General features: G+C 42.6%; 1 protein-coding gene across 2 annotated transcripts in view; it reads left to right on the top strand.

The window, feature by feature from the left end:
* Positions 1–18916, top strand: part of RHEB (Ras homolog, mTORC1 binding) — a 39668-nt gene extending 20752 nt beyond the window's left edge. For both annotated transcript variants that reach the window (XM_071428543.1, XM_071428544.1), the window contains exons 3-8: positions 4552–4619; positions 7700–7782; positions 11953–12009; positions 12110–12157; positions 12681–12762; positions 17898–18916. In XM_071428543.1, coding sequence (XP_071284644.1) covers positions 4552–4619; positions 7700–7782; positions 11953–12009; positions 12110–12157; positions 12681–12762; positions 17898–17990 — 431 coding nt within the window. In that variant the 3' untranslated portion in view covers positions 17991–18916. The remainder of the gene's footprint in view (positions 1–4551; positions 4620–7699; positions 7783–11952; positions 12010–12109; positions 12158–12680; positions 12763–17897) is intronic.
* Positions 18917–23829: the final 4913 nt, after the last annotated feature.

Here is a 23829-nt window from a genome sequence, read left to right as displayed (position 1 = left end):
GGGAATTTGCTTTCTGAAAGGTAGAGAATTGAAGGGTCTTTCTGACATTAGAAAATGTTGCTGGGAAGTAAAGGTTAAAAAGATAAAAGTTATGCCCTGGGGCTCAAAACAGTGGGAAATCTGTCCCATTTTTAAGCCCCAGAAGGCCTGATAATGTCTTAAAAATGCTTCTGTGAAGAACAGACAAGAGAACACATTGTAATTTAACACTAAAATTTAAAACTTACTGAATTTTTTAAGACATATGTGAAATAAGTTTTAATGGGTTAAGTAAAAAATAATTCTTTTGACTTAGAATGTAATACTTTTTTTTTTCTAAATAGAAATCTTTGTTTAGTGAAGTCTTTGGACACTCCCAGCTGTTTCTGATTCCGTGTAGGGTCCTAAGATACAAAGAACATGAGCAACTCTTAGACTTTTCCTAGCTCATGATTTCCCATTTGGTGGACAGTGTTGGCAAAAAGGGTTGAGAAGTCCAGGTTCTTATGCTAGGGACATTGTTGGAGAATGTTGGGTTTTTCCAGCACATTATATAGTAAGGTGTAAAACCTTTCAGTTTCATCTGGTGGTTCGGTCTACACATGTAACAAAACTTGGAAATTAAAAACGTTCTTAGGAAAGGATAGTCTGGCCTATGTGATTTCTGTTTTGTCTCCAGAAAATTGTTGTTGATAATTTGTTGCAGTATTCTACCAGCAGTGAAGAAAAGGTAGAAACCTGCAGTACTGCTGGTAATACACTCTTTATAATTCTTGTCTTCTTGTCCTCAAATAATGAAACTTGCACAAAATGTTGACCTGCAAAGCTAAACTGGATGTAAGGCAAGCTGTAATCAGGCTCTTACAGGAACAAATTGTGTCATTTACAAGCCTTGAGCAATAGGAGTAAGACCTAATATTGTAGAAATATCAGGTTTTAAGTGTGAGAATCTCTGCCTTTGGAAGTGATAAAAGGGAAAACAAGGTGTATGAGATTTTCTTTATTGTTTGTGAAGGTTAGGACAGCTTCACTGCTACATTTTCCTTTGCTTATATTACATCAGCACCGGAAAAGTTAATTTATTTCTGTTCCTTCTAACAAACTTGTGTATCAGGAAGAGTAACTTGTATCCTTTTGTGGCAGCAGTGGAGGTGAGAGATAATTGCTTTGGGAAGACACTTTCCCTGTGTGAATGTCCCAGCAGGAGTGACATCTCAATGGGTGGCTGTTCCTGAGACAGCCAGGTTGGGAAACGAGTGGAACTGCTGCTTGCAGGAATGTTGGGAAGAGAAGAAAGATCCTGCTTGGAGAGCAGGAATGTGTGCAGGCAGTCTGTGTGGACACTGGGCTGGATGGAGCTCTGCAGGCAGATCAGCTCACATCAACTAAGACCAGTGCAAATTAAAATGCAACAATTTTACAGGAATGAAAACTAGAACCTGAATTTGAAACTCAAATAGGTCCGAAGGATCAGGTAATGAAGGTGTGCCCTTAACTCCGCCCACATCATCTTTGCAGGGATGGCTTGTGTTGCAAGTAAGATGACTTGAGTGCCCAGGTCTCAAATGTGTTCTCCAAAGCCTGCCTGGCTGCTTTTTAATTTTTATTGCAGTTTTAGAGGGCCTTCTGGCACTGTTTCACAGCTCTGTGTCTTCCTTTCTCCCCTAAATTGCCTCAGTAGCTCCCTAAGGAAAGGAACATCTTCCCCCATGCTTCCTGCCTCCATCCCATGTTTTTTAATACAAATGTGAGTAAAAGCATATTAGAAAGGGGCAGAGGCCTGGAGGACCCCTACTAGTGGAGGAGCACCTGTAGGTTTAGATGAGTCTGACAGAGAATCTTCAAGGCTAAACTTCTGCACGTGCCTTGGCAACTGCACTGGAAGGGTGAGCTGTGTTTCTCTGGAGCTGCTGGTGAGCAGCCTTCTAAGGGGTGCAAGTGAGGCTTCTGAGGAAAACTAAAAATAGCTCTCTTGCATCACACAGTGTCTCAGTGTTGTGAAAGATGTCCTGGTAGATTAGTGGCAGGCATTGACTTTGGAATGCAGGCAAGTAGAAAGAGATGCAGGAGGTGGTAACCAAGGAAAGCTTGTGAGATGATTGTATTCAGCTACCAGCCAAGTTGTGGCAATGATGTTACAGCACCCTTGTACCTTTCTTCAGTATCACTGTTGATCTAAAGGCCTGCATTTCTTTGCCTGTTACTGTTTGGGTTTTGTTTTTGGTTTTTTTTTTTCCCTAGCATAATGGCTAGGATTATTTGTTTCCAGCAGCTTTCATGGAGTTGCACATGCAAATAATTTCATTCCTGCTGGTCTAATTGCAATGTACTTCATCTTCAGGTAGCCATGATCACTGGAGTTATGTGTTGCAAGGTGAAAGAATGTCCTGTTCCAAAATCCACATTCCAGTTGATGAGCAGTGTTTTGGAGATGCTCACATTATGATTTAATGTCAGGTCAAGTCTGCTGAAAAGTGTCCTTGGCCTACCAGGAAGAGCCAAATTGTGCAGGGATTGTATTGTTGTTTGGCTTGTGCACAAGCACAGCTGAAGTCCCAGGATGATAAGTGATGGAATTGGAAGTGAACACTTTGACTAGATCAAGGGGACCAGATTTTTCACAAAATTAAATTCTTAACTAGGAATAGTTTTAAAAAGCTTCAGCAAAGAAATGGAAGTCATTAGTTATGACTTCATTGAAGCAGATTTGTCTTCACACAGTGAGCTGTGCTTGGTGCTGCAAGGCTCTGCAGTGCACTAACAGCTCTCCTCACCAGGCTGTGCTGACTCCTTTGCTGTTTCCCTTCTCCTGTCTCTGTCACACTGTGCTTTCTGTAATGATGGTGATGATATTATTGCTGTGTCTCTCCTAGAATAGTCTGAAAAAACTGCCGTCTGTCCCTTTTTAAATATTAACTTCATGATGCCCTTGAAGTTACTTTGACTGCAGATGCTTTGATGTGTATGTGAAGTGTCAAGAGACTGGAGAAGCTGTTATTTGCACACCTGTAAATGCAATGTGTCTCCAGAGGAGTCTGTTTTCCCTCTGACTCCAAGCAGGGATATTGTATATAGCAACACTGCCTCAGTTTGTCTCCATCACAGCATTCATCCAAGGCAAAGAGCCATTGTTGGATCTGTGTTTCATAACCTAAAACTTCTAGTTGTTTGCAGCAGTAACAGCAGCATCCAGACTGATTTGAGGGCAGCACTTGTGCTAAAGCAGCTTTCTTAGGGGACAACCAGGGTAAGGCAGGAGTTCTCCTTGTGGCTCCATTTCAAATGTCATTTGCTGATTTTGTAATGGAAACTATAGGTACACTTGACACTGTTGATTTAGACATTGTTAGGTTGGATTTGCTGTTTGAATTGCTCCTTTTTTCTGAGGATTGGATTTATGAGGTGGGTTGAAACCTCCAGTTTCAGCTATTCCAGCCCACTTATTCAAGATAATGCTCACATTGTGGGGACTTGACAGAGGGGCAAGCTTGGGCTGGGAGGAGGAAAGTTGGCCAATTCCATCTGCTCCAGGCGTGGGCAGGGACTGCACAGCAGGGTCAGGAACGTTCAGCTGTGCAGCTTTGGGAAGCTCTTGGCCATCTCAGCTCACCTGAGTGACCTGTTCATCTGACTCTGTTTCCCTGCTCATCACTGCAGTGGCAGATGAGGTTTCTGAGGACTGCTGCTAGTTGGGAAAACCACCCCAAACTAGAGGATAACACAGATTTACTCAGGGTGTCAGTACTGTCCAGCAGTGGTGTGTGTCTCAAAGGCCACATGAGACATCCAGAGCCAGGTTTGTGTGCTCTGCTTGGGACATTATTCCTGCAGGAGCTGTGACACTGTTTGCTTTTGCAGTTGCATAACACAAACACTGGGTAAGATTCCTTGGCTCACAGTGTGTTGGCATTTCATGACTCCGAGGAAGAGCAGCAATTCTCATCACTTCTAGGGACTGAATGTACTTTGTGCTGAGGACTGCATAAGCTGCTAGCTGCAGCAAATGGGAAAGTAACATGGTGAGCTTAGCTAATTGTCATCATTTGGGTTTAATGTAATCATAAGTTCTGTGTGTTTTAGCCCCCAAAGATTTTTCCTTTTTTCAATCCAGGTCACTTACTTCATGGTATTTACATCTAGGAAATTGATCTTGCTAAAGTGTTTAAAAACCAAGGAGAAGACCCTATAATAAATTCAAACTCAGCTTTGATGCCAATTGAATTTAAGTGTCTTGTGTTACCACAAATTATGATTGTCTGGATCTTGTAGAAATGCGTGTAAAACCCCGTTTTTATTCGTCTTATTCCCTCTTTTACTTAAGAGAGCAAAGAATAAGCTGCTGCATCCAGAGTGAGAATTATCGAATCATCTGAAATCTTAAATTCAGTTTGTGTTTTGCTACCTGCAATAGACTAGTTACAAGTACAGCATCTGATCAGCCTTTTATTGCTACTTAAAAACCTGTAACTGGAGTTCTTTTCTTTGTGCCTTGGCTGATGCTAGCACAGATGAGTGATTTCTGATTTCTTCCTTGTGTGTAATTCTGACCTGTTTATGTATTTCTTGTTCTAGCTTTTACAAAACTGATCACAGTAAATGGCCAAGAATATCATCTTCAGTTGGTTGACACTGCTGGCCAGGTAAGTTAGCTTTCTTTGAATCTTTCTTCTAAGTTATGACAACAGGTATTGATATTCCTGTTGAGCTAAGTTGGTAGTGACTGTGCATTCAGATGAGAAAGTTAACTTAAAAATGATCCTGACTTGTTGTTTAGTCACTAAAGAACTTTTTATGTAGTGTTTATTTAAAGGTTTTGGTTTGTGTTTTGTTACTGGGTTGGGATTTTTTCCCCCTATGTATTGAATGAGTATCTAAAAAAGGGAAGGGGAAACTACCTTAACCCAAAAGTTCATCAGTAGTTGTGTGATATTTACAGAGTAAATGAGCAGTCTTGCTTCAGATGAAAAATGGTGCTTCAATAAACCATGGGGAAAATTTTCATAGCTTTTTAGTATTTGTCTGCTCCAGCTACACCACCATGACTTGTATCCATGGAGCAGTCATGGGGAGCAGACAGATTCATGTAGGTGGTACTGAGTTAGCAATAAACTGCTGCAGTTTGGCTGCATTCTAACGTGATGGTTCACGTGTGTGTCTGTAATGACAGGGAGGGGGTGAGGACCAGGGAGCACGTGTCCTGCAGTGTGCTGGGAGCTCTGGCAAGGGCAGCTGTTCATTATTTACAGGTCCAGGGGTTCATTACACACTGCTGCTTGGCTGAGCCCATGCACCAGAGTGCTGTGTCTGTTGAGAGACTCTGTATGAGGGAAACAACTCATCATGGAGCACTCATTAGACCCCTGTATTGTTATCCTAAATTTTTTTTTTTTTCTTGCTTACATGCTCTTGCCTGCCATGATCTCATACTATGCCTTTGGGTTTTTCCAAGCTATGAGTAGTGTTTAACAATGTTAGTGTTATAAAATACATATACTGCCAGTACTTAAGGCTTTAAAGCTGCAGGATACCTGCTCCTAGCTGGGATGTTCAGAGGGGTTGTAACTTTCTAGGTATGTTTGATTGCTTTCTTGGAAGAGAGCTGTGTGACTGGGGAATAGCCATGCTGTATTTATATGGTGTCAGCCCTTGGTGCTCATCAGCAGCATGTGGAATCACTCAGAGGTGTCTGAGCACAACACTGGCCACAGGATTGCTGGCTGAGGAATGCTCTGCAGAGGAGAGGGTGAGAGGAGCAGGCTGAGCAGTGTGAGCAGCAGAACCAGCTCCATAGGTGTCACTCAGTGCCATTGTAAGTGCACTTGCATTACAGCTCCGATTGTGTAGCGTAGTGATAAGAGAAAAATTCCTCTGGGAGGAGGAAATTGCCTTCTGGGAAGGCAGTGTGACTCACCACTAACATACCTCTATTGCTGAGGATTGATTTAATGTTATACAGTATTGTGGAACCTAAATAGCTTCTCTCCCAGCCTGTGGTTATTTTCAGATTTAATTCTTCATGGAATGATTTGAACTTTGATTTCTGGCACACGGGGTTAGAGGAAGGAGACAATGTTGGGTTTTGGAAGGTGTGGCTTGGACAGATTTCTTTCTCAAGTCTGTCTTGCTTAATGGCCCATAGGGAGTCCTCATGTGCATACAGCACAGCAAGAATTGTATTGCAGATTTGTTAAATACTTTTGAAAACCTGGCTATGGCCTGAAAAAATGTAGCAACGTTGTTTTATCACTTGACAGATTTCTTAAATTGACCCATGAGTTTCAGTGAGCATAGCAGCTTTCTTTCCATCTCCTAACGAGCTAAAAATAAAGTCATGAATTAGCAACTGTTGAGATTATGGCACTTATTTTTCTTGGTATTCATCCTCTGTCCAATGCCTCTACTTTTCTGGTTATTTACTGAGCTTTGTGCAGTTCAGTCCAACAGGGGTCTTGATAGAGGGTCACAGAAGAGGGGTGTAAAAGCAAACCTTACCTAACACCAAATTCCAGCTGGGGCAGTCCTGGGAATTTCCAGGTAAAGTCAAGCCGCTACAGAGTTGCACTTTCACCTTTTTTACACAGACTTAGCTCAGATCCCTTCTGAGTATTGACTTTGGGATTTCAGGTCCAACTGGAGTGGCACTTTGGCATTTCAGAGAAGATGGGGGAGGGCTGCCCTCAGTGTGTAGCAATAAAGGCAAATAAAGGCAGCTTTTGCCAAGTGTTATTCTTTCAAACTTTTTTTGGCTGGATCTGTGAAGTTGATTTATAAAGAGTTTTTTCTCTTCTGCCAGTGAGGGAAGTTTGATTCCTTTTGGGTGTCTTAGATTTAAGCAATGTGATTGCACTGCTCCATCTGTTCAGCCATGACAATAACAGAGAGGTTATTTGATCTTCAGCTAAAATTAACATCTTCAAAAGCATAGGTTTAACAATTTGAGAACTCATACATTAGGAAGTATGGCTCTTGTCAAAATGGAAATATTTCCTGGGAATATCTGTTGGAACAGGTTTTTAACGTTGGATTCATAGTATTTGTGTTGCATTATCTGCAATATATCAGTCTGGTTTGTTTGCTTATTTGGTCAGTCCCTTTTCTAGAGGGATAATAAATTCCCTGAGTAAGTTTCTGGTGGTTTTGTCTGGTTTTCTATTTATGTAAACACTTATCCTATAATGTAAACTTACAGTTGTCATAAAGCAACTAATAACTGTATTTTTTGCATTTGATAAGCATAAGTTAGCCACAATTATTCACTTCCTACCAGATTCCTTAGGTAATTTAGATGTGATCAGTGTCATTTGAAATTACAAACTGCTAGATCCTGTTGTCAGCTGTTGAAATTAAGATTTTGAAATGTATCACCAGCAAGATAAGAGGCATGATTGCTAATTAGTGGTGGGACAGAGTGGATGTTTTGTACTAATACAAACAGATAATTAAGCAGGATAAGAGGATTGAGAAGAGCTTCAGCTCATCCATAGTCTTAGAGGGAATAAACCATAAAAGCTGTAGATTAAACTGTAGGATAGACAGATAGACTTCTGGCCTTCTCTAGGTTTGGCAAAGATGCTGCTTGTGACATTATGATAAAAAATTCTGAATGTACTACCTATACAAAATGTCTTAGAGATGTGACCAACTTAACTGATGTTGATCTAATGGCATCAAGGTCTGAACTGTGTCACCCTTAATTTTAACTGCAATATTCCTTCCACAGGATGAATACTCCATATTTCCTCAGACGTACTCCATAGACATCAATGGCTACATTCTTGTTTATTCAGTCACGTCAATAAAAAGGTAATAAAATCTGTTTGTGTTCTTCTCTTTAAATATTTTCTGGGTTTAGCTCCTACCTCTGCTGTATTTTGTGTAATTATTTCAATTAGTCTTTCTCCTTTAGAAGTATAGTAGGAGTGAATATTAATGGTTTTTCAGAAATGTCCCCTTGGACTCAAATGTCACAGACACTTTGCAGACTAATGTGCTAGGTACCATGTAAGAAATGAGACAGTGTTAAACTACATTGTTTTGAGGTGTAAGAAGAAGCACAAAGGATCATTTCAGAAATGAGTTCATTGCTCTTGCATCAGATAGAAAGGCAGACATAAATACAAAGCTGAAGGGCACTGTACATTTAGGTGAAGTACCCAAGTAGTTGCTCGATTCTTCCTTCAGCCTTGTGGCTTTTTATAGTACTGAGATTCCTTTGACTTCTTGTACTGAATTGTCCTGATTAACCATAGAAATACTCCTATAAACAGCAATAGATGTCTTTTGGACTGTAAACCCTCTCCTGGCATGCTGCAGCAAATAATCCTCCCTGGAGGTTGTCCCAGTGTCCCTCTTGTCCTTGCAGTTCCCTGTCCAGAGTCCATCTTAGCTGGAGTCATGCAAGACACATCAGCCTCTGTGTGGCTTTGTCATCCTCTGTTATTTCCTCCCTTCCTCTGGACATCTTGCTTTGTTTAAATCCTGCTTATCCTTGAATGGCTGTTGATTTTCTAATATTGTACAACATCTTTATTAGATCAGCTGAGTATTTTCTGAAATCTTTGTTTGAAGAAAGTGATTAAGACCTTAGACCTTTCAGTCTCATCAAGTACAGGAGAAGTTGATGCTGCCCTTCTACTTTCAAGGCAGTTGGTGAGCTTTTTACAAGTGCTGAAGTGTTTCATATATTTTTCTCTGAATCAAACAAAACTGGTCATTTCAAGCTCTTTGAATAGACTATCAGAAAATACAGGTAAAGCAATTTGCCTGTTGGCTGTTTTTCCTTCTCAAAGGAAGGATACAGTCTGGCTACAAACTTCTGCTGCTTGCAAGGTCTTTAATGTTGAACAGATTTCACAGTTCTTCATTCTTGCTTTTCATCTTCAGTTCTGAAGTAGAGAGGGGCAAGCACGTGTTAGGCTTTTATGTGTGTCTAGAGATCCTAAACTACCAAACTCTCTCTGGGTATGGGTTTTTCAGTGAGAGGTTCAGTGTTGGTGCTGGGTAACTTGTATGAAATAGGAGTCAGTGTTCTCTGCCTAAGTAGACAATGCTTCACTCCTAAAGCAAATACAGAAAAGTTCACTGATAAATGGGTGCTGTGAGGACAGAATTGCCTTTGACTGAAACCAGTGTACATCACTCAGGGGATTCTGCTACCTGTGCTGTTCCCTGTTTGGCAGATAAAGGGTGTGTTCTTTCTCAGCCACTCCAGTTGTTGCCTCATGATGTCTTGAGCTCACCAGGTGAAGAAATGAACATGTTTTCTGTGGGTGCATTCAATCAGTTAAACCAAGTTATGGGAAAAATACAAACAGGACAGACTAGGTTAAGGCTGTAGGTCAAAAGTCTTTTTATCAGTATTTATTCTTGATCAGTTTATTCCAAGTTTTTATTGTTGTTGTTTCTTCTGTAAAATTTCAAAGTGTCCATGATCCTGTCTTGTTCAATTCTTGATGTTCTGTATCAAGACAGTGTTCAGGTGATAGGAAAGATCTTCCACAGTACTCTGTAGCTTTGATGACTTGCCCTGACAATGGGATCACAGTCTTCATCTGTCCTGACTCCTGTCAAAGTGTGTATATTGATCTAAATATTGATCCAGCTGGGTGAGAGCTTTGACAGCAGACTTAAAAGAAATGTTCTTTTTAAAGTTACCAGCTTCCTGCTAACCTCCAGTGGGAAGTTTAAATAGGACTTGAATGAAAGCTAATGCCCTACATTTTTCATATTGCCAGGCTCTCAGCAGCAAGGTTACTGGAAGGCTTTTGCTCTAGTTCAGCTTAATTAAATTCCAATTTTGTATCTTGCTAGGTTCCATGATTTTGTGTAACACATTTATCTGACAGCTAGTAATGGTGGTTTTTTTTGTATTTCACACATTGAGTTGTTTGCTGTAACCCATTTGCTTGACAGAACTAGAAGGGGCCTCTTACAGTCTCCAAATCTCTCAGTTTCACAGCTTGATGTGTTGGTGCTATTTTTGGATTGGTCAGTCCTTGCTCCTTTTTGTCCTTGCTTCTTTCAACATTATTAATTTGGAAAGCGTTCTAGAACATTAATTGGTTGAGCCAATTTCATTCCTGGCAGTTCTTAGCAACTTGTTTCTGTGTCAGAATTGTGTTGGAGTTTAAATAGCACTTCTCCTGTGGCTTCCATCTTGGTCTGTTAACAAGGACCAGCTTTTTATTTGTAGTATTTTCACTAAAAAAGGAAGGTTGTGAACAATCTTGGAGAAGCAGATAGGTACCCAAAGTGAGGCAATGGAGAGCCCATGTTCAAAAGCACCTGGCAGCATTGTAGAGGGGAGCCTCAGGCAAGGACAGCCAGGGTGCTGTGCAGTGGTGTTTTTCTGGCTTAGCTGGAAGCAGCACACCTAATTGGGGAAAGGAAACGGTGATTGTACTGTCCCAGGGATTCAGCTAGCCTGTGGGTAGGGTGCTAAGATTTTTCCTGTTGCTTCAGACTGAGAAACAGTTTTGTGGTCTGTAGCAGATGGGATTTTTGGTGCCGTTTTTATTCTTTCAGTTTGCAGGGTCACGTAGTTCTGTGTGTACTGATGCCTCTCAACTCTGTCACAGCCAAGCTCCATTTAACTCTTATTTTCTTAATAGTTATCATCATCCAAGATGAGTTCTCAAGACTAGAATTTCAGTAATACTCTTTCAGCATAAGCTCCTTATGTCCCTAAAATCCTTTCATTGATTTCACATTTTTCATTGATTCCACGTTTTCCTCAGTGTAATTTGTAGTATCCTACTTGAGTTACCAGTAGCAATTTGTGCCAGACTAACTCACACTTCTGTTTACAAAGAACTCATTTTCTTGATAGGATACACTGAAACTATTAGCTGAGCTTGGAGAAGCTTTGTGTTCCACACAGCCTCAAATATTATTGCTGCAGTCAGACAAATTGACCTGCTTAACAGAAAATCCATCTTAAATGTAGTAGAGCTTATTCATCTAGAAGAGAGATGTTTTGCTGCTTTGAATGGTGTTTTTAGGCACCAGGTCTTCGATTGCTCTGAGCTGGAAGTGTGTTTGAGTGCTGCTCTATTTTTCAGAGTTTCTAATTCTAATTTAAATGCAGTGCAAGTCAAGACACTGCCTGTAGCGAGCAACCTTGGAAACTGGAAAAGTTTTGGTCCCTTTTCTGTTGTCTAGTTGTGTGTCTCATCCCTGAGCCTCTGCCTCTCTTAAATCCGAGTTGTGCACTTCATGTACCAGCATTTTTTCCATAGTGTAACCAGAGGAGTGCAACATCTGCTCTTCAACCCTGTTTATAGCTTGTTCTTAGAAGTACTGAATGTCAAACGCAGTGGATTTTGTTAGTGAGGTTTTTCACTTGATATTTTCCAGTACTGCTTCTTACCTCCTGTCATCCAAACTTCACCTACGTGGTAGGGGAACAGACAAAGAGTATTTGAATAATCACTGTTTCAGTGTCATCCTGCAGATCAGTTTACTCACTTCCCATAGAAAATTAGAATTTTGGCTCCTTTTGGCTTTTACATAAATAAAACTTAGTAATTATGTATGAACTAAATGTTTGTTAAAAACAATGATGGAGCTTGCCTAACTAATTACTTTTTCTTCCAATTTGCTTTAATTTGACATACTCATCCAGGATTGTTGGCCTGCAGCAGTTAAATTTCTCACTGCAGATACAAATCAGATGAGAGGTGGGAGGGACTTGGGGTGATTCGGTGTTAGATGCATCAGTCCTGGGTAATGTTATTTATTTCTGCAAATACCATAACTGGGGAGGCTGCAAGGGTAGGCTCAGGCTGGTCTCTGCTGCTGCTGGGACCAGTTTGCTGTTGTTACACAAATGGGTAAGACTTTCAGCATCTGTGTAGTTGTGCATACATAGAATAAGTTTTAAACACAACCTACATATGCATTGAATTGCTTGTGTATTGGGTATTGAGGATAAACATCAGAGTGCATGTGTGACTTCATCCCTTTATTTTGCAGTTTTGAAGTGATAAAAGTTATCCATGGCAAGTTATTGGATATGGTGGGAAAAGTCCAGTAAGTAGTGACACTTTCATCTCATTTCATTGCAGGCATGTTGCTAGTGCTTTGTTCAGTATACTGTAACTGTTCTGAAGTTCTGAACTTTCTTTCACAGAATACCCATTATGCTGGTTGGAAATAAAAAAGACCTGCATATGGAACGGTATGTGAACTCCAGAATGTGAGAAATGCAAGGCAGCAGCCTGCATTCCTGTGGCTGCACACGCTGGGTTTGTTCTTGGCTTTCCAGAGCTAACATCAAATTGTAGGTTAAAATAAGTTACTGGCAAAGGACTTGTGTCCAGAATGTGAACTACGAACCATGAACTTCTGTTGTAATGTTGATTTTTGCTGTGAGGTTCCAGGGACAGTCATTTAACGCTCTGTGTTTTTTTCAAAGTAAGTAACAGAAGTGTATTTGTCACAGCAGCAATACCAGATGATATTACAGATTGTGAAAACAAAGCAATACTTTGGGACAACTGCTCTTCTGGGTCACAGAGCAGTTTTACCTGGCCCAGAAGTGCATTTGACAGCAGCCAAAAGCAAATGCTTTGGATCAGACTTCACAAGAATTCCTATTACCATGCACTTAAGTGCTTTGGTACTCTTGAGGTATTTCTTGACATATCAGATTCCAATTCTTCTGCAAGTTATAAGAAACATATTTTTCTTTCTCTGATCAGGGTGATCAGCTATGAAGAAGGGAAAGCTTTAGCAGAATCCTGGAACGCAGCTTTCTTGGAATCTTCTGCTAAAGAAAATCAGGTAATGGATTTAAGAGTCACTTTATTCAAATAGCAGTGTAATGGATGACTCAGAGTTCCACTAAATAAAGGAAGCTAAAATATTTGCATGCACTGTACAGGTATTTTGTGTAGATGGAAGCAGAATGGCTGTCTGCACTCAGGTTTATGTACACAAGTTTTTCTCTGCAACTGTCAGTGGGAGGAGGAAGTGAAGAACTGAAAGTTCAGCTTCACTGCACGTATCAGAACACTTCGTGACAAATTAAAACTCACATCCACAGGGTGGGTGGAGCAGGGTCTGTTACCTTAAACAGGAGTCACTGCTGCCAGAGCAGTGAGTTGGTATAAGAGGATGATCCTCATGTTTAAGGTGCTGGGCAGGCTCAGTCTCTCTAAAGGGGCAGTAAAATCATTTTGTCTGATGTTTATGGTCAACAATTCTGCAAGTTACTTGAGTGAAGTTAGATTATTTCCCCTGAAAGAATAACTTGGATTATATTTTGCCACGTGATATGGAACACTTGGAGTTAGTTTATCAGCATTTCTGTTTCTGGCTAAGACTTGGATTAACCTTGTCAAAACTGGCATGATGGAAGCATGAAATTTCTCAATGTCTTCTCTGTATGCTGGAGAGCTTCAAATACATACCAAAGGAAATTAAACTGACAGTGTAAAGAATAAACCTGTTAAAAATGTCTGATCTTTTTTTCCACCCTTTTATTTTAAATAACTTCTGGATTAGGCAAAGCTGTTGCCTGTGCTCTTTTTCATTTGGCATATGTTCACAATGTGCAATACCACAGCAATTCATATCCAGCAGAAGAATATCTTACTGATAACTTTTCTGGAGTTTTTATTACTCTTGAACCAAGAAGAAAAAAGTCATGTTTTTGTACATAAAGAAGCTACAAGCTTTGTAGGATGCTTGGTATGCCCTGTGTGTTAACTTGCTGCACTGACAAAGTCCTCTGTACTGCCATGTATTTGTGCTCCTGTATTAAGTTGCCAGCTGGAGTTTATATATCAAACATGGTACCCTTCAGGGAAACCAAAATGGAAATTGTATGTCAGGTACTCAAAATCCTGGACAGTCTGTACAAATCCCACCAGAAGAATTCAGAAGTCCTCGGCATTCTGGCTGTCAAAGGTCTTCTTTCTGCAGGACCCTTCAGAACAGTGATCACAGGTAGCTGTGAATTCCATCCCTCTGCATTTAGCAGCAGGTTGTTAAAAGCAAGTGCCTGAACACAATTCCTGCTTCATGCCTGCTGTATAGTACACTTGGTAAATTTGTCCATCTTCAGAAGTCTGGCAGATCAGATGTCACTTCTGAGATGGGTGCCTGCAGCATGTGACCATCCTGCTGCTCTCTGGGTGTTTCCTTTGGAGGCTTGGGATGGCTGGAATGAAGTGTGAAAGAGCCCAACACTGGCACAGCTGCCTCAGTCTTCTCACACATCTCCAGCTCTGAAGAGGTGCAAGATGAAATTTGGAGAGCCAAGTGTGGAGTCTGGAGCTGTGGGGTGCTGGGGGAAGAGGAGACACCAGGCATTGTAACATCCCTCCCTGTGAGTTGGACCAGGAGCACTTCTGAACTCATTTGGGTTTTCTCCTCCAAATCCTAATCTGACAGGATCAAAAGAGCTGATACATAGACTTCTGTCAGAACAGGGCATCTTCTCTTCCTCTGAAGCTGTGTCTGGTCTGGGGGTGGGGGGGAAAGGGTTTGTTTTGCATTTGGTAACAAGCTGTGTTGTCATTTTCCTGGTACTGAGTGCTCACCTTACGTAAACCAACATTACTGGAAAGAGAAGACTGTTGGCACTTTCTGCATTGAGGTTCATCCAAATAATCACCTGTACTGGCTTGGTACTGCAAATGTAACTTGACTATCCAGATTAATTCCAAACTCCTTCCAAAAGTGCTTCAGCTTCTGTTTGCTTAACAGAAAGCTGGTTTATGCTTAAGGCATGAGCTAAACTGGATGAGGGATTTGGAACTTGAGCAGAGTTCAAAGCTTCTTGACTGAGGGTATATCTGTTAATTCTCTCTGAAACCAAGCCCATCTGTATTTGGAGGAGTTGGAGCAGAAATGTGACAATTTCTGCTGTGCTGGTCTGATATGGAATGTCTGAAGAACATTCATGATGTTCTTCATAGTGGTGAGGAGAGGGGGTGCCCCTGATGGCAAAGGCTCTTTTCCCCCTTTTCTATCTTCCTGCTTTGCCCTCCATAGCCCCCCAAAAAATCCTTTTTGGAGCATCTGTGAGAGTCCAAGGAGCATAACCCAATTGTACTGGACAATTAAAATAGTTCTATAGATTAACTTAAACTATGCATATTCTGCCAAGAGTTATCAAAAGATAACATGTCCCAGAAGTGGCATGACTTGGAGTAGATGGAAAGTGAGAGAGGCAAAGATTAAAGCTGTGGTGATGATAAATGATAGTGGCTGGCAGGAGTTCTCAAGGTCAGATAGAATTGAGTATGTGCCAGCTCCTGCAGAGCTGGGTGACCTGGTAGGACTTTGGGAGGAGCCTGCATATCACCAGCACATCAGTCATTAAGGGAAATCCCTGGGCTTTGGGAAGGCAATCCTGACACTTAATGGAAAAGACCTCTCTGAGATGACTGCTGGGCTGTTACTGTCATGTCTTCTCAAGCTGCTCAATTATCACCAGCCATGTTGCACTGCTTTGGCTAACTTCAGGAACTTCAAGTCCTTTCTTGTGGAATTCCCTATGCAATGTCACCTAGGCTGTGGTAGAATGCTTCACCTTAGTCCCAGTGCAGTAACATCACTCTTGGAAACACAGCCAGAATCCAAAGTGGTCTTAAACCCAGGTGAAGCTGGAAGCCAACTTCTACTGGAAGAAGTTAGGAAGAAACAAGAAACTAAATTGTGTTTATCCAGTTATGCAAAATGCATTAGATAAATTGCAAAGGAGCAAGGAAGTAGCAAAAAAATTGCTTCTTACCAAAATGGAGCTCTCTTAAAAAGCAGTTGCTTGGTTGTGCTGCTTTTTTCAAGGGCAGTTTCATCTTGGAGCTCACAAGATGCTCTACTTAGTAAATGCTTCAGAGTCGTTTGGAATCCAGAGATCTGACATGTTTGAACTGGCAAAGGATGGGGGCAAACAACCCTCTTTTACCTGGTTATTATTCAAATTCCTGTGCCCAGTTCTGTGCTAGGATAAACCAGTAGTGTGAGCAGCTGAGGGTTTCCTCTTTGAAATAATAAAACAATTGCCAAAGGATGACTCTGGCACTGTGGGCTGGCTTTGGGTGGTTGCACCTTCCTGCTGCCTCCTGGCAGCACATTCCCAACTCCCTGCCTGTGCAGGATCTGCCTCCTGAGCTGCCTGTCCTGCTCCCACTGAGGGCACATCTGCAGCAGCAGCTGAGCCTCTGGTGTCCCTGCTCACTGCTGGGCTCTGTGGGCAGCAGGTGCTGCCCAGGCTGGGCATCTCTGCTTTGCTCAGGGAGAAAGGGAAAGGGAAAAGCCAGATGGCTTCCCGTGGGCTAGGTGTGACCCACATTCCAGAATTGGACCATATGGGGGCAGATGCATATAAAGTCTGGCTGCATCCTTTATTCCTTGTCACAAAACATCTCCCTGTGTTGTTTAAAGGCTCAGTCTAAAACTCCTCAGCACGTTTGAGCTGAATGACAAATTCCAAGGCGTTCGCTGTAGGACAGTAATTAAACCTTGCCAGTGAATATGTATCTTCTGTGAAATGAATTAACAAACCCTGTGAACTCCTACATCTTAGTGCTTCAAACAGCACATCTTTGACAGGGAATGTGCAGCTTTTTGGTTGACAGAGTAAGTTGTGGAGGTTTTTTAATGGGTGCTGTGAAACGTGGGCAAAAAGACTTTGTGTATTAAAATGAACCCATTGAAAATTTCAACTCTTAAGGAAACAGTGGTGCAGTATGTTTGTAAATCAGTGCATCACCAGGTTTTGATTAAGGGAAGCTCTTCATTAGTGGAAGCAGTTTGATAGCAACTGCAGTCCTGGCCATGCTTCTCCTAAAGTCTTAATTTGGCCAGGAAATGTGTTGTATCATTACTGAACTAAACGAGCCTCTTCTGCCAGGTTCTGTTGGGATTCCAGGAAACTCCATTATATGGAGGAATTCCTTATTTTCCAGCTGGTGAAGTACTTTAAATAGTTCCAGAGATTGTACTGTGCACAAACAGTATAAATGTAGGAAACTAAACATTAGTCTAATCTTGTTAAGATTGCTGTGGGGCTTCAGTCAATGAGATTAATTTGGAAGTGATCCAGTTAAGAATTATATCTTGTGGAGGTGGAAAAACATCTGTTAAATCAGAATATGTAGCCATAAATCATAGGGTGCTCTTCAGCCTGCTGATTAAAACCAACAAAACCCCCTTTTTATCCTCTTTCTAGCATGACTGCTTTTATATAATGAATATACTTTCCTGTGCTGGGAATTCCTGAAGTGGATGCCCAGAAGTTGGATCAAATGTCAGTGTGAGATGGTCAGGAGACCATTTCCAAGCTGAAGATTCACACACTGAAGCTCTAGTCATGCAGTTCAGGCTATTTAAAATGTAACCCCTTTTCTCTCAGGAGGACTTTATCAAAGGATATTGCTCAATATTAGAGATAGTTCAGCTTGTGCTTTCTGCTGGTGTCCTTGCACTTACAGGGGACAGTGAGAAAATCAGGAGTAGTAAAATCACCCCTCATACTGAGCTGTGCAAAGTCAGTGTTGAGAGCTGAAAAATCTGCTGCCTTCTGTAATTATTCATTATCTTAAAGATTCCTGAGAGCAAACTGATTGGTTTATTCTCCAGATCAGCACAGCATCCAAACCTTCTGTGCTGTCAGTCACTCAGGACAGGCTCACCATGCAAAGCAAGGTGATTACAGTTATTAGCTCTGTTGTGAATCTGGCTCAGTTTGTGCCTCCTCTCCCTGCTGAGGATTGCTGGGCATGGGGGTTTGCACTTCCCTTTGAAACTAAAATTACTCTGTTTGCCCTCCTCCCTTTTGGAATATTCATTGGATGTGTGTTTATCTGCTGATGTAGTTGGTAAAACTGCTAATGTTTTTTTTAGTTATTCTTTCAGTAAGTGGGCAGCCCCATCTTCCCTCCTAAACTTGTGCTCTCTCTTTGCAGACTGCCGTTGATGTTTTTAAGAGGATAATTTTGGAGGCAGAAAAAATCGATGGGGCAGCTTCACAAGGGAAGTCTTCATGCTCAGTAATGTAATTCCACTGCAGAACCTGAAAACACTGGGAATACATTCTACCTGAAGAAGCAAAACTGCCCATTATCTTTAAGGATAAACTATGCTTCTTTTTTTTTTTCCTTTTTTTTTTTTTTTTCCAATTTTTTTTTTTCTTCTGTTAACCTGAAAGATAAACAGTTGGTTTGGAGCCTTTCCCTTCAGATTATGTTAAACTCTGACTCCTGTGCAAATGGCTTCACTTCCATTTTCAAATTTTAAGCAATCATATTTTCAATTTATATATTGTATTTCTTAATATTATGACCAAGAATTTTACTGGCATTAATTTTTCAGTGTAGTTTGTTGGTTAGAATAATCATCAAAATGATGCATATTGTTACACTACTATTAACTAGGCTTGGATATCAGTGTTTCTTTGTGTTAAATGTATACTTGTAAATAAAATAGCTGCAAACCTTAAATGTTCTGTTTATAATTTTTCGTTGATTACTCCATATCAACTTTTTTTTTTGGTTTTTTTTTTTTGTGAAAAATGTTCACCTGCTGACCTTAAGAGAAGGCCTGAGATCCTTGGAGCCAATGGATTGTTTGACTATTGCTCGGGAAGTTGTTTGCGAGTGATCCCAAACGTTTTTGCTACTGGAACTCCAGGCTGGCCAAGCAGCTCTGCTTTGCTTTGTGCCCGGTCACGGGGAGGAGAGGCAAGTGCCAGCTTTATTTGGAAGGGAAATCCTGGGTTTCAGTCAGAACCTGCTCTGTGTTTTTCCTCTGTAACCGTTGAGCGAAGGCTGCGCAGAGCCGCCCCGAGTTCCTGCGCTCCGGACTGTTCACGCAGGCTTGTGGCTGGGAGTGCTGTCAGGATGGAGTGGATTTATCCAGGTCACAAGCTTAGACTTGTTAAGAGAACAAAAATGTCATTTAAAATAAATTGCACGTCCTGAACAAATCTGTGTGGGCTGTTTGTTGTGAATTCCTGTGCTCCTGGTAGAGGTGAGCGGCCTCCTGCTGCCTGGCTGTGCAGAGTTCAGGGTTCCTGCTCAGCTTTCCTGACCAGCTCCAGGCTTTTCCTTGGCTTTTGGACTGGAGGCTCAGCAAGCTGTAATCTTGGAAATAAACTCCTTACAACCATATATTTAAAAAATTTGAGTTGACCTACTTTGTATTGAAAAGCAGAGCAAAACCCAAAACAGTAAAAACAAACAAGGCTGATTTGGGGAACAGCTAATTAAATCAAGTGTTTTGCCTGCATTTTTGTGTTCATTTGAAAACTTAAATTTCTGACAGGAGTAGGTAAGGAGGGAAAGTTGGAGTGTATTTGCAACCAGAATTACATTTTTCCTTCCAGTCTGTACTAAAAGATACAAATGAAGCATTTTGTTCCTTTATTTTCTTTGTGCAGTTGTTCCCTCATATGATATAAAAAATGGTCTAAACCTCTCAACAGTGTACGTTGGTAAGCTTGGTATTTTCTTTGGTCATCATGAGAGCAACTAGTTAAAAAAAAAAGCCCTTTTGCTCCATTTAGGATATTTCCCAATGTTTCTGAAAACTCATTTTCCATGAATTCACACACCTTGTGCCAAGCACAGGTTGAGTAGCTGGATGATTGTTCTGCATGATGGATTGCTGGAGTTCAGCAGAGAGCTTGTTCAGGGAAACGAGTCCATGCTTTGATTTTGGACCCAGACTGAGCTGGGGCTGTTCCCTGCCCAAGAACCTGCAGCATTGCATTGCAGTGAGGGCTGCTTGGCTGGCAGTGGAATGGCTGAGGGTGCAGAGCATGGCCTGGGGAGCACAGCACAGGGTGTGTCAGTCAGTGATCCTTCAGTGCCCATCCCCAGGATTGATCTGAGGATGCAGAGCATGGCCTGGGGAGCACAGCACAGGGTGTGTCAGTCTGTGTGATCCTTCAATGCCCCATCCCTAGGACTGATCTGAGGATGCAGAGCATGGCCTGAGGAGCACAGCACAGGGTGTGTCAGTCAGTGATCCTTCAGTGCCCCATCCCTAGGACTGATCTGAGGATGCAGCACAGGATGTGTCAGTCAGTGATCCTTCAGTGCCCCATCCCTAGGACTGATCTGAGGATGCAGCACAGGATGTGTCAGTCTGGGATCCTTCAGTGCCCATCCCCAGGATTGATCTGAGGATGCAGAGCATGGCCTGAGCAGCACAGCCCAGGATGTGTCAGTCTGGGATCCTTCAGTGCCCATCCCCAGGATTGATAAGCTCTTGCATGACCCAAGGCTGTGACGTTGCATGACGTGTTCTGTGTCACAGGGTGAGAATTCTGGAGTAACACAAATCTGTGACCACATCTGCTCCATTTTCTTTGTCAAACTGGCTGCAGGTGTACTGGCATCAGTGTAACCCCCATAACAGCTGCTGCATTGCTTCCTGAGGCGTGCCAGCTGCTTAAAGGACATTCATGAGGGCATGTGCAGTTTAACAGTCTGGGACAACTGAGGTCCTGCCTTCCAGTGATGAGGCTTTCCAGAAGGGCTTAAAGACAAGTGCAGATTCTCTGGTTGATTTGTGGTGGGAGTTTCTGAGACTTGAAAGGAACATTTGACAAGGCTGTGTATTGATAGGACAAAGGGCAATGGCTCCAAACTGCAAGAGAGTAGGTTTAGAATAATTAATAGGAAGTAATTCCTCAGGGCAGTGATAGACTGGAACAGGCTGCCCAGAGTTTATGGATGCTCCACAAAGCCAGGTTGGATGGGGCTCTGAGCAACCTGGTGTAGCAGAAGGTGAACCTGCCTGTGGCAGGGGGGTTGGAACTGGATGGGCTTTTGGGTCCCTTCCAGCCCAAACGATTCATGCACTCAGCGCTGAGAGATGTGTACTGCTCTTGCATTTTCCATAATAGCTGAAGAATTGAACTCATCCACATATGTTATTCCCTTCTTCTTCTTTCTGCTTCATCCAGTAAAAAATGGAAATTATTCCACTCGTCCAAGCCTTTCTCTGCTAATAAGATCTAAAGACCAGCCATGTGCAATAGTCTTGCAGTTCTGCTGAAATGTGTAGTCAAGTGTGATCAGTGAATTCATCCTTGGCTATACAGATTTCACTTGATTTCTCAGGATGGCACCTTCAGCAGCTGGAGTCTAACAGAGGCTGGGGCAGCCTCGTGCTTCCTTGCACTGAGCTGGCACAGGTTGGGTTCTTCATCCTGAGAGCCCTGAAGGTGAGGATGGGCAATTGTGGAAGTCCTGTTATGTACAGAAACAAAATACTGCTTTGTAGCAAACTGCTGCTTTCCTGGAGTTGATGAATTTATCCTTGTTAAAGTTCTCTGATCCAGGCTAGGAAAAGAATTATGTAGACTTAATAACTTTATTAAGGGATGATCATTTGCAAAGGTCAAAGTGCAAAGATCCTTTTCCTGTTGAGGGAAATGAGCAAAATTTTTTCATTGTGAGGTTGAGCACAGTCCACCAGTTTCCCACCTTGGAATACTCAAAAGCCCCTTGGACACAGTCCCAAGCAACCAGCTCTGGGTGACCCTGCTTGAACAGGGCTTGGGCCAGGTGTCCTCCAGGGGTCCCTGCTGACCCCAGCCATTCTGTGGTCATGTGAAGATTGACTAAGTCATGTTAAGTTATCACTGATTTGTGTGGATCTATAATGCCCTGGTTTGGAAGTGACTCCTGCCTTCCTTGTGCCCCTGTCCAGCTCCTGGCTTTGCTGTGTGAATAATCCTGAGAGCCAGGGCTGGATCTGCCCATCTCCCAGCCTGGAAATGCTGAGGATGAGCAAGGAAGTGGGGCAGGTGAGCTCAGCAGGGGGAGGGTGGACTGCAGGTGCTAAATGGAGCCTTCTTTTTGTTTTGTTTCCATGCCTAACAAAGTTTGTCCCTGCCTGCTAACTCCATGACAGGGAGTTTGGGGAGTCACCTATGGGTCTGTGGGGCCTTCTTTGTAATGCTTCTTCCCAGCTTCTGTAGAGGGTTGGTGAGTCCATGCTGGAGAAGAAAAAAGCTGGAAAACTGTTTCCATTGTTCCTGTGTGTCTGCAGCAGCTGTGCTGGTGAATCTGGATGAGGTGCAGATGTCCCAGGTGCTGTGTGAGTGTGGTGCAGGTGGTGATGATGTGCCCAGGCTTGCTGGGCTTACCCTGCTAATTAACACTGCTGAGCATCTCCAGAAGGAGAAATCAACAGCTTCTGATTAGCCCTTCTGTAATCAGGACTGCTCATCTTCAGAGCATTTTGCTAATACTGGGTCATCTTCACAACTTCATCTAAAAGGTCAATATTGCTCCCCTTCGACAACTGGGGAGGGGGAGTGAAAACCTTTTTACAGATCCCTTCAGCTATTGTGAGTATGCAGAAATGTGGCTAAACTGGTGTGGGTGATGGGTGTCCTTAGCATCCAACTTTTCCTTGGATATCCTGTTTCCCTACTGGAACTTTTGCTTTTTTGAAATACAGTGAAAACTGAAAGGATTTCACCCCCCAGGCTTTCTGATGCTTTCCAAAGTGAAGCCCAGGGCCCATCTCAGTCAGATGCTGAGGTGTGTGATGATCCCTGGACAGAATATTACTGAAAACAAGACTGTAATTGGCCAAACCTGACCAGCAGGTCTCCTCTCCAAGGTGAGGAGCTGTTTTTCCTAGTAGGAACCTGGCCAGATCCATCATTTTGTGGCAGGATTTGCTGAGTGCGAGGAGGTTTTCTGGAGTCCTTACCCCACATGGGTGACACGAGGTGTTGCTGGCATGGGATGGGTGGTGGGTCAGGGTGTGAGATGGCCACCCTTGGTAGACATATCCCAGAGATTTTTATGTTGTAGTGCATCCATGCTGAAGGCAACACATTGAACCCCAAACCATTGCCTGGCAGCTGATTCCCATTTCCAGCAGCAGTGATGTGTTCTGCCAGTGAGGGTGTGGGTTGGATGTTTTGCAGGGATGTTCTGCAGTCAGTGTGCCCAGGCCCCCTGGCAGCTCTGGGAGGCAGCACGTGCTGCTCTCAGGTACAGGGGGTGGGTTCATCACCAGCAGAAATTGGCACTTCTGGCAGCTGGGCTGAAGTGGGCCAGGTCTTTGACAAGCAATGTGTCTTTCACACAGAAACTCCACTTTGAGGTCTGTTGCTGCTCTGAGGAGTCCCACAGGATGTGCTCATCACTCCCAGCAGCAAGCCAAAATTTTTTCAGTGAGAAGGAGCAAAACTCGTGGTTGTTTCATATTTAATGAGCTCAAAGTATCTCATACTGAGGTATGTGAAAAATCTATGAGCTTTTCAGAGCAAGGTGGTGTTTTGAAAGCCCCGAGCTAGGGATTTTCCATGCCAGGTCTTAACACTGCTTTGCAAATATTACAGGCTCCTCCAGAAGCTCAAGTGTGGCCCTTTCAGTGGATGTGGAGCAACTCCTTGGCTGCTGCTCTATTGCTGGTGATTTGTGTGGGGCTGTGCCAGCTGTAGGAGGTACCTGTGAGGAGAATGCTCCTCCTCTGACAGGGAATGTTCCATTCACGTAAGTGAGGTCACTCCCAAATATTCACGTCCATGAGTCACACCCTGCTCAGCTCCCCTGACTCTGGCCTGGACAAATTGGAGAGCAAATTGTCTCTCACCACTTCACTCCTCAGCCTTGTGGCAGCAAAGGCCAGCAGAGATAGCACAGCCTGGAGCTGCCCTTGTGGACATCAAACCCAATTCTTTCCTCTAAACCAAACCCACAAAAGAATCTCAGATTTTTGGGTTCTGGCTGTTGAAGCCAAAAACTCAAACTTACAAGTTCATTTCCAATGTTTCATCCTTTAAGCAGCCCCAGTGGAGGAAAGCTGCCCACAACCCTTTTGCTGTGGGGCTCATGGTCAGATGGACCTGGGCACGAGCAGCAGGTG

This window comes from Agelaius tricolor, unplaced genomic scaffold (assembly GCF_023055355.1).
Source record: "Agelaius tricolor isolate 1412-34295 unplaced genomic scaffold, bAgeTri1.0.p SCAF_6, whole genome shotgun sequence".
Lineage (NCBI taxonomy): Eukaryota > Metazoa > Chordata > Aves > Passeriformes > Icteridae > Agelaius > Agelaius tricolor.
Note: the sequence above shows the minus strand (reverse complement) of the source record. Positions and strands in the feature narration are given on the sequence as shown.